The following is a 15,234-nucleotide window of genomic DNA, read 5'->3' on the forward strand; positions in this document are numbered from 1 at the left end:
GGTATTCTTTCACATTTTATTTTCTTAAGAATTTTAGACTTTGTCAGTTTCATGTTTTAAAAAGTCCTCTTGGGAGCTCCCACACTTCTAAGTTCATTTTCTTCCTTTAAAACTATAGAACATGAATTTTAAAAGAACATACATACCCACAAGGACAGAGAGAACAGGAGAGAAGACAGTAGCAAGGAATTGTTTGAAAGAAGGGAAGTATGGATGCCTGGTATTCACTTGGCTGGTCCAAGGAGGTCACACCCCAGGCCAGCAGTAGAGAAAGCTGACAGCCAACCTGCTGCACACTGTGGAACCCTCAAAAGGCACAAAGCTAGCTGTACAGAGTCTCACTGTGGTGTGGGTGTGGAGTGGTCAAGGAAAGCTGAGAACCAGTTAGATCCCTAAGTCCTTTCTCCAATTCTAGACATAGTCGATGGTACAAGTCAGGGGGATTAGTGAACATATGACTTGTGAATGTTGTATACTAACTTTCCAACCCTTTTCCTGCCACTCAGCTCCCAAATTTCTGACAGCTAGTCTTTTACTCTTTAGGCAGGAGATTGTAAAATTCCTCTGGGAAATCTGACCAATCTAAGGAAAATGAAATTTAAAAGCCCAGGGCCGTGGTGGAGGGTAGGATTCCCAGCAAATAGCCATTATTACAGAGCTTCCAATCAGCCTTTAATTCTTATGAATAAAAAACAAGGATAATCAGACATCTGAGGAAAGGCTCTGACATGGAAAATGGAGACTAAAACCAACAGTAAAATTCAACTCATTTTAACAATAAAGCAAACAGCCCCCTATCTCTAAGCCACAGAGAAATAAAGGAAGACAAACAAAAATGGGCTCATAAACAGGAAACACAGAGCAGAATGATCTCTTAAAAATTAAGAACATGAGAGGAAAATGAGACAGAAAAGATAAGAAAATGGGAGGTCGAATACCCCAATATAAACAGCTCCAAAAAAAGAAAGATGAGGAATATGGAAGGGAGGAAATTCTCAACAAAATTATTTGATGAAATTTCCTCAAACTGAAGGACTTGAGTTGCCGGATTCTAAGGGCTCACTGCCCAGTACAGTGACTGAAAACCCATATTTATGTATGTTATCCTTACAGTGGATTTTCAGTCATTGTTAAAAATGTATAGGGTTATAAATAATGCTATTATGAAATTATTATATGTGTTTTTTGGCATACATTTGTATGCATTTCTTTTGAGTATGTACCTAGGAGTAGAATTGCTGGATCATAGAGTATTAGTAAATAATGTCAAATAGTTTTCCAGAGTGGTTGGAAGTATAGTTTCCATTTATATCAATTTGTACCCAGTCAAAAACAAAAAACTCAAATGTCTATAGGAGAATGGATAAATAAATTCAAGAATGAAATACTATACAGCAGTGAATATGTACAAGATTTTATGACATGCAACAACATGGAAGAATTCACAAACATTGTTGAGTGAAAGAAGCCAAACGAAAAGAGTACATGATGTATGATGCCTTCTATGTAAATTCAATGACAGGCAAAACTAAACTGTGATGGTAGGAGTCAGGATGGTGGTTACCTTTGGAGAGGATACGGTCTGAGGGGGCATGAAGGGGGCTTCTAGGGAACTGGTAGTGCTCCATTTCAATATTTGGGTGGTGGTTACATGATATGCTCATTCTGAAAATTCATTAAGCTATACCCTTATAGCTTAATTATAAAGTATTTATAATATATAAATTATAAAGTGTTTACCCTTTAAACACTTTTCTGTTTAAATGTTATATTTAAAGTAAATTAAAATCGTAAGCATGTTAATTAAGTTGATTCATGGAAAAGTGTTTTGAAGTTAATGTTCATTGAAATTAGCAGGACAGAGCTATGTTAGCACCACGATAATGAAAAATGTTTTTACATGTATACGTGGAGGCTTGGGGAAAGGACATAGTATTATAAGTAGCTGTTACTTCATTATTCTTTTATATCAGCTGGCATCTTATAAAGGGGGAAAGAAAGCCTCATGTGTCTGCTGGTTGTGTTGCTATACTGAAAACAAGATTGTCCTGTCCTCAATTGTCCCCTTCAAATTGGGATAAGTAGGGTGATCAGCTAGTGCTGGGAGGTTTGCAGTGGGGTTTTTTTTGGGGGGGGGGCGGGGGTTTGAGATTTATCATAAGGTAAATAGTATCTTGACTGCCCCCTTTACTTTCAGATGTGACATGAAGATGTGACTTGTGTATCTATTTCTCCTTGTTTCCTAGGTTTTTGTGGAGACTCTGGATAAGTGTTTCGAAAATGTTTGTGAATTGGATTTGATCTTCCATATGGATAAGGTAACCTTCGCTCCCAAACCAGGGTTACTAGGAAACTAAGAACTTTGGACATCTCTAGCCATCTGTACACCTTCATGTTCTCTCTTTTGGTTTTTTTACTCTAGGGATAGTCCTAGAACCTAAGTTATTAAACTTAATAACATAAGTTTAATAGTTTTGGGAGTATTTTGCTGAGATTTGTTACCAGTTTTAACACACACAGGATAATTACTGGGCCTATGTTATGGTTCGTGTTTTCACAGACGGACTTCTTGGTTTAGGGCAATGATGGCTACCAGGCCAATGGTGAGATAAATAGTTTTGTATTGATTTTGAAATGAGTTTCTCAGGCATAGTCCAGTGACAGTGAAGCTTTGAAATAAACACATCATGGTTTTGAACTTAGCTAGTAAAATGTACCCTTTTCCTAAAGAGTAATATAGTGACTAAGACATCAGTAACATAGTTTGAGGTCAGGTGATACTCTGTAGGGAAGCCTGCCAGGCAGAAATGAAGTGGTCCGAAGTACACGTTTTCAGTTTTGTGTTGCTACCATAACTGTGACATGCCTTATGTCCTCATGTGCCAAATTAAATATGGGAGATAGCCAGCAAGGGGATAGGAGCTGCCACATTTATTTTATCCAGCTGGGCACATGCTGTACCCAGTGCTGTTCATTGGTAGAGGTTGGTGCATCTTAGGTTTGCTTGGTCCTGGTTTTTCTTCCACTGATTATTGTCACAATGATCCATGGCCCTTAGAGGGAGATAATGATGTTTAGGAGACTACTACCCATTGCTGTGCCGTGATCCTTTATTAATCTGTTTTCATCATGACGAGATAGGTTATTTTTAGATCCATCATTGCCATCTAGAGCACTTTCATTTTCCAGTAGGATCTTCAGCCTCAGTTAACTCTCCCAGGGTTTTCAGATAGCATTTTCTGGGCTAATGCAATGGGTGTTGGAATGGAGTACAGTTTTCTCTCTCAACATGTGGCTTGGCTGTGTGGCTCCCTGAGCAGCTTGGTGCAAGAGAATCACAGAACCCCATTCCTTTTATAGATACTTGACTTGGGGCTCCCTGATAGCCTCACAAGACTTCCGGACTGACTGACACTTTTGAGGTGGTTACTCTCCCTTTTCATATGAAAGGACTTTAGAAACTTCAGAGACCTCTCAACCTCCTCTTGGCAGGCAATTAGAGTGGTTTTAGGCTTGTCAGTTGTTAAAGGTGCTGCTATCTGGTAATTTCTGTCAAGGAGAGCCATAGCTCTAGTTTCCTTCTGTACTAGTGGGGAAAAAAAGTTAAGACTTAAAGAGACTTGAGAATATGGAGGGAACAGAGGAATGCTTTCTATAGGCCCTATTATTATTTTAAAACAATTTTTTTTTAATTGTGAAATACAAGGTGTTAACCTTGGGGTTAACACCTGGTTTCAAAGTGGATTCCTTTGGGGATGCCACCTGTTGCTTACCAAGCCATTCTCAGCTCATGGATTAAGGGATAGGCTTTGCTTGGGAATTCCCAAGCAGGAGAGGAGGAGGCACAGGTTTCCCATCCTCCCATTGTCACCATGGCAAGGTGTGTCAGGGCCTGTCTCTGGTAGAGTGGCTTCCCGCCCCCTTCTCCCAATGCCCTTTCTTTTTTTTTTTAAAAAGAAACTCTATATTCTTTTTTATTAAAAATTTTTTTTTTATTTTTGGCTGCATCGGGTGTTCATTGCTGCACGTGGTCTTTCTCCAGTTGAGGCGAGCAGGGGCTACTCTTCGTTACAGTGTGCGGGCCTCTCATCACGGTGGCCTCTCCCGTTGAGGAGCACGGGCTCCAGGCATGCGGGCTTCAGTAGTTGTGGCGCATGGGCTTAGTTGCTCCATGGCACGTGGGATCCTCCCGGACCAGGGCTCGAACCCATGTCCCCTGCATCGGCAGGCAGACTCCCAACCACTACACCACCAGGGAAGCCCTGCCCTCTGTATTTATCAGACAACTACAGGAGCAGACTTACCAGTGAGGAGATAGACAAACTGCCTGGATACTAGGTAGTCTGTTATTTGGGTGCCAGCTGTCTCTAGAAGTTGTCTCAGAATGCCAGATGCCTAACACCTGAAAACTTGGGGGCCTATAGGATGATACACCTGGAGGAGGCAGTTGCGGGTCCTATGGGAAGTTGAGCTTGGTCCTGTGCAATTTAGGGTCAATTTGTAAGTTACACATGCGCACATGCACACACACACACACACACCTGTTGGGATTTCGATTGGAATTGCGTTGAATCTATAAAACATTTCAGGAGAATTTACACTTTTACAATATCAGGTTTTATCCATGTTATGGTATAGCCATTTCTTCAGGTCTTCTTTGAGGTTTCTCAGTGAACTTTTACAATTTTTCCCATAGAGGTTTTACATATCTTTTATTAAATTTATTCCTAGATACCTGTTTTTTTATGTAATGATGTTTTAAATATTCATTTTTGTTTATTGTTGCTATATAATATATCCATCACTTTATTTCTGTAAGTTGATGTTGAATTCAGAGATTGTGTTAAACACTTACTAATTCTGATATTTTATCTGTAAACGTTTTGCCCATTTCTTTTCAATCCTGTAGCTTTCTTACTGTTTCTTGCTTTACTGACTAGGAACTCCAGTGTAATGCTGAATAGAAGTGGTGATAGTGGGCATCTCATTTTGTTCATAATTTCAAAGCGAAGTCTTCATCTTGTCAGTATTTGCTATATATATAGTATTTGAAATATAGCAAGTTTTTGGGTAAATATTCTTTATCAAGTTAAAGGAAGTTTCTTCTTTTTCTAGTTGCGAAGAGTTTTTAGTCATGAAAGGGTGTTAAAATGTATCAAAAGCTTTTTCTCCATCTCCTGGGGTAATCATGATTTTTTGCCTTACCATTCTAATATTGTTCTTTAAATATTTGTGAGGATACCTGCTAAAGCAGTAAAGTAATTCCAGTCCCAACTATTTTATTGCACGTCTTTTAAAGGAAATAAAAGGCCATAAAAATATTGTTCTTTCTCATATGTCTTAACTTCAAATGAGCTCTATGAAGTGTTTTGCTGCTGCTGCACATTTCTTTTACAGTTTATAAAACTGTTTATTTTTAGTTGCTCTATGACATCAGGAAACTGCTGTCCATATCTCCTAAAGTTTTTGAAAAGTGATGATGCAAGGACCAAATCTCAGTGTACTCGCCTGTAGAATGTCTAAAGGTGTCTTCCAACACGGGACTTTCTTTCAGTGGAATTTGAAGCTTACCTTTGCCCTCATGTAGAGCAATTGCTAATTCAGGCATATCTTCTATTGATAGTAGAAAATGGTCTTTTACTCATATAGGCAAAGGACCTGTCATAATACAGGAGGAATGTCACCTTGAACGCAGTCCTTCTTAATTAGTCTCCACCTTAAGTCAGGAATTCCCATCAGGCGGTTACACTCTGCGTTGGGTTGTCATGGATAGCTGCCCCATTCCCCTAAGCAGTTGTGGCTGGAGTAGCAGGACTGTGTAAGGTCCAGAAATGACTCAATTCCTGCTGCCCTGGCAATTTTTTTCTAATCTTGAGATTTCTTTCTCAGCTTCTAAATTATTTTTGTCAATGTCCTCTTTTTATTACTGCTGCTCTCTTCACCTCTTCACTCACCCTTTCTTCCTGTCTTAAAGGAAGGTTTATTCCATTCCATTTCTAGAACTAAGTCCTCTTCCTATCTCTCCCTAATATGCAGCATAATCTCGGTTCTTCAACTTGTCTCCGAGGTGTCTTTATTTGCTCCTTCTCCTATAACTACAAATTTCGCCAAATTGTCCCAATCTCTTACAGAACACAGCTCTCCCCATGCCTCTAGCGCTCCTTTTAACTGTCGTTTCATTTCCATTTCATTTAAGGTAAACCTCCTCATGTGTGAGTGATTTATACCCAGTCTTGCATTTCTACTTCGTCTGTTCCTTTTCTGGAGCCTATAGCCTGGTTTTAACTTCTACCCCAAATTTACTGATTATTTCCTAATTCTATTTGCCAATCTTCACCTTCTTTAGTGTTTCTGCAGTATTTGATGCCGTTGATCATTCCATGAAGCACTGCCTTAATCCTTTTCTTACCTTTGTTTCTGTCACATAGAACCCTCCTGGTTCTCTTATTCTCTTCCCACCTTCTACCAGTAAATTATGATGTCAGTCATCTCTCACTTCACTCTTTTCCCTGTCCTGCTTCTATCTTAGATCTCATCTGTTTCTCATACTTAAACTGTTATTCACTTAGGCAGTTCGTAAATTGGTATTTCTAGTCCTGATGTATGGCCTGAGTCTTATTTTTCCCAACTGCTCGAAGACATTTCTTTCTCATTTCATTCTAGTATCTTGTTTCTTCTTGCCACTTCTTATCCGTAGCCACATTCAGCACGTGTCTCCTGAAAACTGTTTCTTCCCTTAGCTTCCCTTTTCCGTGGTGCTACCAATATTCTGTGTCACGTACACGCAAAACCTTTCCTCCTTCTTCCTTGCCCCCAACAGCCAGTCAGTCACTAAAACCTGTGCTTCTTTCCATAGAGTCCTTCTTATATCTTGTGTTTAGATTCACTAGTTATTGACATTGGTCACACTTGCTTTTTATCTCTCTAGATACATACTTTTTTCCTGAACCATTTGAGAGTTAGTTGCAGACATCATAACTTTTCAACCCTAAATACTTCAGCAGACCTCTCCTAAGAACAAAGACATTGTCTTATATAATATGTTGTACATAATTCTCTAATATACTTAATTACAGCATAATTAATTATTAACCACAACATAATTAACATTCAGGAAATTTAACATTAATATATACTGTTATCCAATATATAGTTCATATTTAATTTTCCCCATTTGACCCAGTAATGTCCTTTATATATATATAAATTTTATAATCCTAGTTTCAATTATGAGTCAAGGAGAGCCACTGTCTTCATTTATGGTGTCTCTTAATTTCAGTTGTGTCTGTTGGGTTTTCTTACCTTGTTTTCTCTTCATTCTTGTTGATCCTGCACACTGGAATTAGATTCATTTTCCAAAGCACCCTTTAGACTAGGTCCCTTGATCACAGACCTGTTTTGGTCCCCCATTATCAAGCTTTGACCCCCTGGCCAGGCATTCAAGGCTGTTCACAGTTTGTCCCTATTCTGTCTTGTCCTCACTTACCATTACTTCTAGCCAGATACCTTCTGCTCTAGCCAGAGTGGACCAGTCTTCATCTCTTTGTAATTCGTGCTTCAGAGCCTCTGCCTGAATTGCCTTTCAACATCTCTTTGTAATCCAGTCTGTCATTCAAGCTCAGCTCAAATCCTACCACCCTAAAGCTTGTCCTGGTTACCCTGGCCTGTCATCATCTCTGTGGACAATATGTAGTGCTATTTCTGACCTTATGTACCTTAGTTTATGTGAGTTTGTATGTTTTCCCTACTTGACTAGACTGTTCTTTTCTTTGTGTTTGCCCTTGTCTCCCTCCCTGGATCTAGCATGGCCCCTTTTACTGAGTGAGCTGTCTACAGGTGAGTGTCACTAAAGAGTTCTCATGTCTCTAGCCTCATAAGCTTCTTCATGATTTAAAATGCTGCAGGTTGGAGTAAAGTTTGATTTCATAGTCTCTGACATAGTCCTCAACTCTCCAGACTGTGTCATTTGGAGCTTATCTTGCCTGGGGCAGTTGGTTCCCTTCTGCTTTCAGAAATCCCCCAAACACAGCTCAATTTCATGGCTGAGGTGGGTATTGGTGTTGATTTTGGTGAATTGAGTTTTGTTCAAAGACAGTCATGTGAGTAGCCTAACATTCTGTTCTACCAGTGCCTCAACAGCAAAGCTGGATTTGGAACTCAATTGGACTTTCAAGATTTGGTCATCAGAGTCATGGTTTAGTGCCTGTGTCAAGGGAATTCATCCAGCCTTTTTATAGATTTCAATCTGCAATGGGCTGTCTCAGGAGATTTGGAATGTATGCTTTGGGGCAGGTCTGAGCCCAAGAAACCCTGTAGTATGGAATTTAAATCTCTGCTAAGTATAAGCTGCTGAAATGGGAAAATGCTGAGGGCTCAAAATTGAAATGAACTGTTGAGACCTAAGATGAAAGGATCATAAATAAATGATGGTGCTTGTTAAATGTTCCTTCTGGGAACAGAGGTTGTGATAAGAAAGCTCATTAATGCCCTCCACACCCCAGTGATGTTTGGAGCAGATACCCTGATTTCTGTTTCAGAGAATGGAGGAAGAGTAAAGGACACACGTTTTGTGTGTTTTTAGTGAGGAAGGAGGAGCTGTTTGGGCCTAAAAGAACAAGACATTCTGTTTGAGTTTTAGTTCTTGTGAAAGGTGATAGTTGGCATGTCTAACCGTCTCTGGCTACCTGTGTTTCTCTCTCTGAATGCTCCCGAGAAAGTGGAGGGGAGCCGAGGCCTGCCTTTTGTCCCATCGCATTCCAAGCCCTTCTCTGCTGAGACTTGAGAAGAATTTTGTGGCAGAATATTTTTCAGAGGCCAGTATCTTGTTCCCTCAGGACAGCTCAGAGATTAGCAATAATGATTTCTTAAATTTCTAACATTGCTATACTTTGTTTTAAAAAAAGGAAAGAAAAGCTCAGACTGCTCCAAACTATACGTAATATCTGCTACAGTACACACTCACTTTCCTTTGCACTTGAACTTTGCACTGCTTCAATGTACAGTCTCATTGATTGCCACTAGAAATTACAGAGAACCTTTTTGGTTTGTTTAATCGTTCCTTATTACTGGTTTAGGGTATTAGGATGATACTGTACACAGAACAGCAAAATTTGACCTTTAGAGCTGTTTGTTATCCAGCCTTTTCAATAAAACCTAGTGTTTGTCAAGACTGTAGTGATAGCAAAGCTTATTACCAATGATGTTACTTGGTTGTGTTGCAGATAAAACAAGTTGTGTATCACTTGGATTGCTGATGTGTAGGTGCCCTAAAAGGCTGGAATTGAGATTCACTTCTTGCTATTATTATTTATGATGCAAAAGAGGATTGGCCTGCTCTGAGATAAAAAACAGAATTTCTTGATCCCCAATTGAAGACCCTTTGCCAGACTTGGTGTTTGTATCAATCTAGGTAGACTAGGTAATAACATAACTCCAAACTTTCAGTAGCAGAAAGGTTAATTTCTCACTCAGGCTGTGTGGCTGTGGTGTGTGTCTGCTTACTATAGTCACTCGGGGGTCCAGGCTGATGGAAATCTTCATCAACGTGTACTTTTCCACCTGGGTGCTTAAAGTGTGTTGGCTCTTAAAGTGACGCATCCATTGCACTCACATTTCATTGGCCAAAAGCAAGTCACGTGCTCTCACTTAAAGGCCTAGGAAAGTGCAGTCCTACCGTGTGCCCAAGATGGGGGAGAACCTGAAATAGTTCTGAATATTACTAATGACTACCACAGTTTTGTTTTGTTTTGTTTTTCATTTATTTTCTTAGAGGCAAAACAAATCCGACGTATGCTTCAGTATCAATTTATAGGTGGAAACTTAGAAATTTTAGTATCAGAAAAATCGAGGAACACTTGTAAAAAGGAAACATGATTGACTCTTAGGAAAAGGCATCTCATGTAGCAGCTTTTCAGTTTCTCTAGTGAAATACTTGGCATTTATGTCTTATATGCTTCCCATATGAATTTAAGGTGATTTACAAAATTAAAATTCCCTAATAGAATAAATTGCTTCCATATCTGAGAGGCAGGTTCCTCTCTCCTTACAGAGTCTTCCAGTTACCTATCCTTACCTTGGTGGCTTTCTGACCTTGGTAAAGTACTGATGTCTGTTGAGAATGTTTTTGTCTTTTTTTCTCTGATTATCAAATAGCAAACATTTATTAATGAGGAGGCCACTGTGTTAGATATGGAGATACAAAGATGGAAAAGACAAATATTCTGTCCTCAAGAGGTTCATGGTGCAACTGTAAAGATGGGTCACATAGAGACATTCCTGGGTCTTGGACTAAAGCAACATTTTTGGAGAAGGAGCCTTAAGTTGAATGCAATTTTTTAGGAGGCATGTTATATGAGGGAGCTCTCATTTTGTACTACTTTTTATAGCAGTGATCACAAGCACTGCATTTAGTCAAATATGTATAGTATATCTGCATATTGTACTTCATAAAACTAAAATGTATATACATTATTTATACAGAATAACATAGTACCTAATCGTGAACTCTTTTATTTAATGATATTTAATCAGAGGTAGAGAAAGAAGAATGGAACTTTAAAGAAATAGCTGTTTCTGGGGCAAGTCTCTGAAATGGAGGAGGGGCAGGATAGATGGTGGCCCATCTATAGCTTTTGCCTGAGAGCCTGAGGTCCTAGATATGGAGCATGTTGGGCAGCAGGTGTGACGGCCCCAAGTCAGGTAGCTGGAGAAAACCATTAGCAACTTGAGGTAGAAGATCACTGCCAAGTGAGAAGAGCAGTGAGGTCTGTACGAATTCCTGAGTAGAATACAGTTAGCCCTCTGGATCTGAAGGTTCCCATCCGCAGATTCAGCAAACCTCAGACTGAAAATACTTGGGGGATAAAAATATTCCAGAAAGTTCTAAAAAGCAAAACTTGAATTTGCCATGCTGCCAACTATTTATATAGCGTTCACATTGTATTTGTAACTATTTATGTAACATTTACATTGTATTAAGTATTATAAGTAATCTAGAGATGATTGAAAGTATATGGGAAGATGTACGTAGGTTATATGCAGGTACTGTGCCGTTTTATATAAGGGGCTTAAGCATTCACGGGTTTCAGTATTTGGTGGCAGGGTCCTGGAATCAGCCCCCAACAGATACCATGGGTGGACTGTAATCATTCAAGGGGAGGGTAATCATAGAAAGGGAAATTAATGTTGATTGGGCAGCTGCCAAGTGCCGGGCATTGTGCTAGGTACTTTAAGCCCAGTCATCTTTAATACAGTAGATAGTAACATCCCTGTGTAACAGATCAGCAAGCTGAGGCTTAAAGTGCCTAAAACTTAAACAAACAAACAAACCAAAAAAACACAAAACATGTTCTTTCCACTATACTACAGAATTTGAGATTTTAAAAGCACGAATATTATAATAAATATGATATGTAAAAATTTACAGAATTTGTTGACTTCTGATTCCAAAACCAGAATTCCAGGAGACCACACAGTAGGAACAAAGGCTAAAGGTATGGCAGGGGGTGGGGAGGAATAGGAACATTAAGGGTGAAGGCCACTGGAGATTGGGAACTTTGCATAAACTGCCGCTAGACAAAGGGTCTGCCAGCTGAGGCATTAGTGGCATTTTGGGCAGTGCAGTTGTTCATTGAACTGTGGATATCCCTGACCCCCTCTACTAAATGCTAGTAGGTCCTCTGCCTGATACATTTCCAAATGCCCTCTGGGGTGGGAGCAGTGCTATCCTAGATGAAGAGCACTGAGTTAGAGTAGGGTGTGTGTATGGGATTAGGCCGAGAGAAGTTTGAAGAAGTAGATAATGGTCAGACTGTGGAGAACCTTGTCCTCTGTTTCTAAGTCCAATGTACACTCCCCAGTGCCCTTCTCACCAAGCAGTTTTGATACTTCCTCATTATTAAAGCATTCTTTGTTTCTATTTTTAGGTTTTATCTACCTTTCTGGCCATTTCATCTGGCATTTTGAGCTTCTTACCTCTTAAATGATCCCTTTTCTCTTTTCTTTTAGACACTCTTTTCTTAGGAAATCTCACACAGTCCCATGACTTCAGTTATCTTTCTGCTAGTGATTCCTAAAGTACCATCTGAACTCACTTCACTTCAAACTCAGTTATGTCCAAAACTGCATCTCTATCCCCCTGTATTTCCAGACTGACAGTTCTGGAAAGGTTTTAGGAAAACTTCTTGGCATTCCCCTCACTGCCCATAGACTGAAATAGATATACTTATCTTGTTTCCACCCGAGCACCTTCAATTACTTTTGCCGTGACATTTAACACAGTGTGTTGTTTTTGCTTATTTGCCTGTTTAAGAGCACACACTCCAGAGCCTGCATGTCTCGGCTTGATTCCTGGCTCTGCCGCTTAAGAACCATATGGCTTGTGCCTTAGGAACTTATGTGTGGACAGGAAATCGTGATAGCACCTAGCTTATATGGTGGATGTGAGCATTAAATATATGGAAAGTGCTTAGAACATAGTAAATATTTATTTCATTCTTTTGTTTGTTTACCCCCCGCCACCTCCAGATACTGTTAAGGTAAGGATCAGACTGTCTCGCTCACTACTGTATTTCCAGATATTAGCACAATACTTGGCACATACTGGTTATTCATTGTTGAATTCATTTGTCCATCTACTACCAGCGAAATAGTTAATCAAAAATTCCTTTCTTCATGAATCTTATATCTACTAGAGGGAGACAAAATAAAATAAATGTTAGGTGGTAATAAGTGCAGGAGAGAAAATAAAGCAGGTTGAGAGGTGGGTAGGTATGGCTTGATATTTTATCTAGGGTGCTTAGGAAACACATCCCTGATAAGATGGCATTTGAGCAAAAACCAGAAGAAAGTAAGAGAAGAGAGAGATAGTTTCTTCCCTGGAGAAGAACATTCCAGGTAAATGGAACAAGTCCAAAGGCCTTGGGGCTGGTATAGCCGAATGGAAGTGAGAAAGGGGTGGGGGGAAATAATAGGAGATGAGGTAGGGATGGGGAAGGAGGAGCGGAAAAGTCATCACTGCCTCTGGAGAGGGGAGCTAGGTAAGTGTGGGGACTAACTTTTCAAAAATGTTGTACCATGTGCATATACATATATAGCCTCTTTATCACCCTGGGTCTTCTAGGTCCAGTGCACTGAAGAAAGAGTACAGCCGTCTCTTAATGTAAGCTTTATACAGTAAACAGTTTAAATTGCTGTCTCCTGCTCTGAGGCAAAGTCTGAGTTTGAAGCTAGATAAGTTGTAGATTGTCTACACATTATCCCTTCACCTTAGCCTAGGAACTGTGATTAACTCCGGAGTACAAGTGGGAGGGCCAAGGGAGTGTGTGCACAGTAGTGGTAATGGCCCAGAGTACACCTCAGGACACATTTATGAGTCTGAAAGCACGTCCATCTAGATTGGGGAAAACAATTTGCTACATTGACATCTTGGTCATTGATAAATCTTTGTGGCCTTATCTGCTTATGACCTCAAGAATTAAGGTCCATATTCTGTAGAGAACAAGTTGCTCCATCTGTTTCTGAAGTTAGCCAGGTCTGTACCGTGAGACATTTTTAGCAGGTTAGGGCAGAGGGATGCCCAGACCCATCCGCCTGCAGTTGAACTCCTGATAGCACTGAAGGGAAGTCATCCTGTCAAAGCCTGGAGTTGAGCACTTCCTGTTTTTTTGCCCAGTCACTATAAAGTGCATCCCTTTAGATTTTCAGAATCAATATATCTGAATTTACCCTAGAAGAATCATGTTAATGTTGTTTAGAAACCTCAGGGAAGGAATGGAAGGTTCCTTGCTGACTGGGCCTGACCCCCTTGGGCTTTAAGACTGCTGCTTCTTTTCCTACCTACAGAATGAGAGAAATGGGCACATTCCACACAGCTCTGTCCCTGGCACCCTGCTGGCTTTCTCTTTTTACATTCATCCTTGGGCACTTGTCTGCTTTGATACACATGAGCAACAGATCTACATCTCATTCTGACCCAGGCTAAAGGCTTGTGTTTATGGGAGTGTACAGCACCTTTCCATCTGGATGACCTGCCATCACTTCCAACTTAGTGTACACCAAACCGCTCATTTTCTCCTACTTTCCTCACCTCCTCTCTTGCCTACCCCTCACCCACTTACCCACTCAGCTGTGGTCTTCTCTTCTTAACTTTCCTTATTCTGTCAGCGATATCATCTTTCTTCAAGGCATGAAATCTCGGATGTGTACTTTGCTTTCTATTTCCAAGTGGTCACAAAATGGTATTGGTTCTTCTTTCAGGGTCCGCTTCAGTCCCACCTCTGCCTTTCCTTCTCTTTTCCTTTCCCCTTTCCTTTCCTTTTCCTTCCTGGGTAACTAATATATCAGCTCTAGGTAACTACTGCAGCTATATCTAGTCTTTCTCCCAACCTTTTTCACTCAGTCTAATCTTCCATAGAAAACATTTCTCCCATTTTCCCTTCAGTCTACATTCTTCCTTCTGACCTCAAAGGATCTCTGGATTGTGGATCCTCTTGTCCCTCAGGCTGTCTCTGCTTTGGAACGGAGACCCCTCAGGCCAATCAGACAGTCTTCCTCTGTTTTTCATACATACCTTGTCAATTCCCACCTCTTTGCCTTTGCCTATGCCTTGTCCCCACCCTGAAATACCCTCATCTTCTCCCTAACAAGCTTTCAAGATTTCAGCACACAGCTCAAGTTTTACATTTGTTGAAGTCTTCTCTGGACTCCAGTATTGTAGGTCTCCAAGTTATTTGTCTTCTTACTCTTGCTTTAAAGTTTTTATTCCTAATTGTTTCCAATAGGATTTAAACTCTTGGAATAGTGTCAATATGTAATAGTTTGTTAGTTATCTGAACAGTACAGGGCACTCAAAGATAGTTGGTAGGTTAATTGTTGCAGTTGATTGATTGTCCAAATTTTGTGTGGTTTTTTAATTTTTTTAATTTTCAAAGCACTTTTCAGATATAATGTCTGATTAACACAGCTAGAGACCTTTTTTTTTTTTTGCTGTATGTGGGCCTCTCACTGTTGTGGCCTCTCCCGTTGTGGAGCGCAGGCTCAGCGGCCATGGCTCACGGGCCCAGCCGTTCCGCGGCATGTGGGATCTTCCCGGACCAGAGCACGAACCTGTGTCCCCTGCATTGGCAGGCGGACTCTCAACCACTGCGCCACCAGGGAAGCCCTAGAGGCCTATTTTTAAAAACTAGATTCTAATTAGACCTCAACTTTCAAGGTTATGACCTATGTACACCCACT

At 40.3% G+C, this 15,234-nt stretch overlaps 1 protein-coding gene across 3 annotated transcripts in view; it reads left to right on the top strand.

Annotated features, from left to right (window-relative positions):
* AP3S2 (adaptor related protein complex 3 subunit sigma 2) overlaps positions 1–15,234 on the top strand; it is a 61,896-nt gene that overhangs the window by 25,595 nt on the left and 21,067 nt on the right. For 2 of the 3 annotated variants that reach the window (XM_032622205.1, XM_032622203.1), the window contains exon 4: positions 2,247–2,318. The exons of the other annotated variant lie outside the window; for it this stretch is intronic. In XM_032622205.1, coding sequence (XP_032478096.1) covers positions 2,247–2,318 — 72 coding nt within the window. The remainder of the gene's footprint in view (positions 1–2,246; positions 2,319–15,234) is intronic. 3 annotated transcript variants of the gene reach the window in all.

The sequence above is a fragment of the Phocoena sinus genome, chromosome 2 (genome assembly GCF_008692025.1).
Source record: "Phocoena sinus isolate mPhoSin1 chromosome 2, mPhoSin1.pri, whole genome shotgun sequence".
In the NCBI taxonomy this organism is placed as follows: Eukaryota; Metazoa; Chordata; class Mammalia; order Artiodactyla; family Phocoenidae; genus Phocoena; species Phocoena sinus.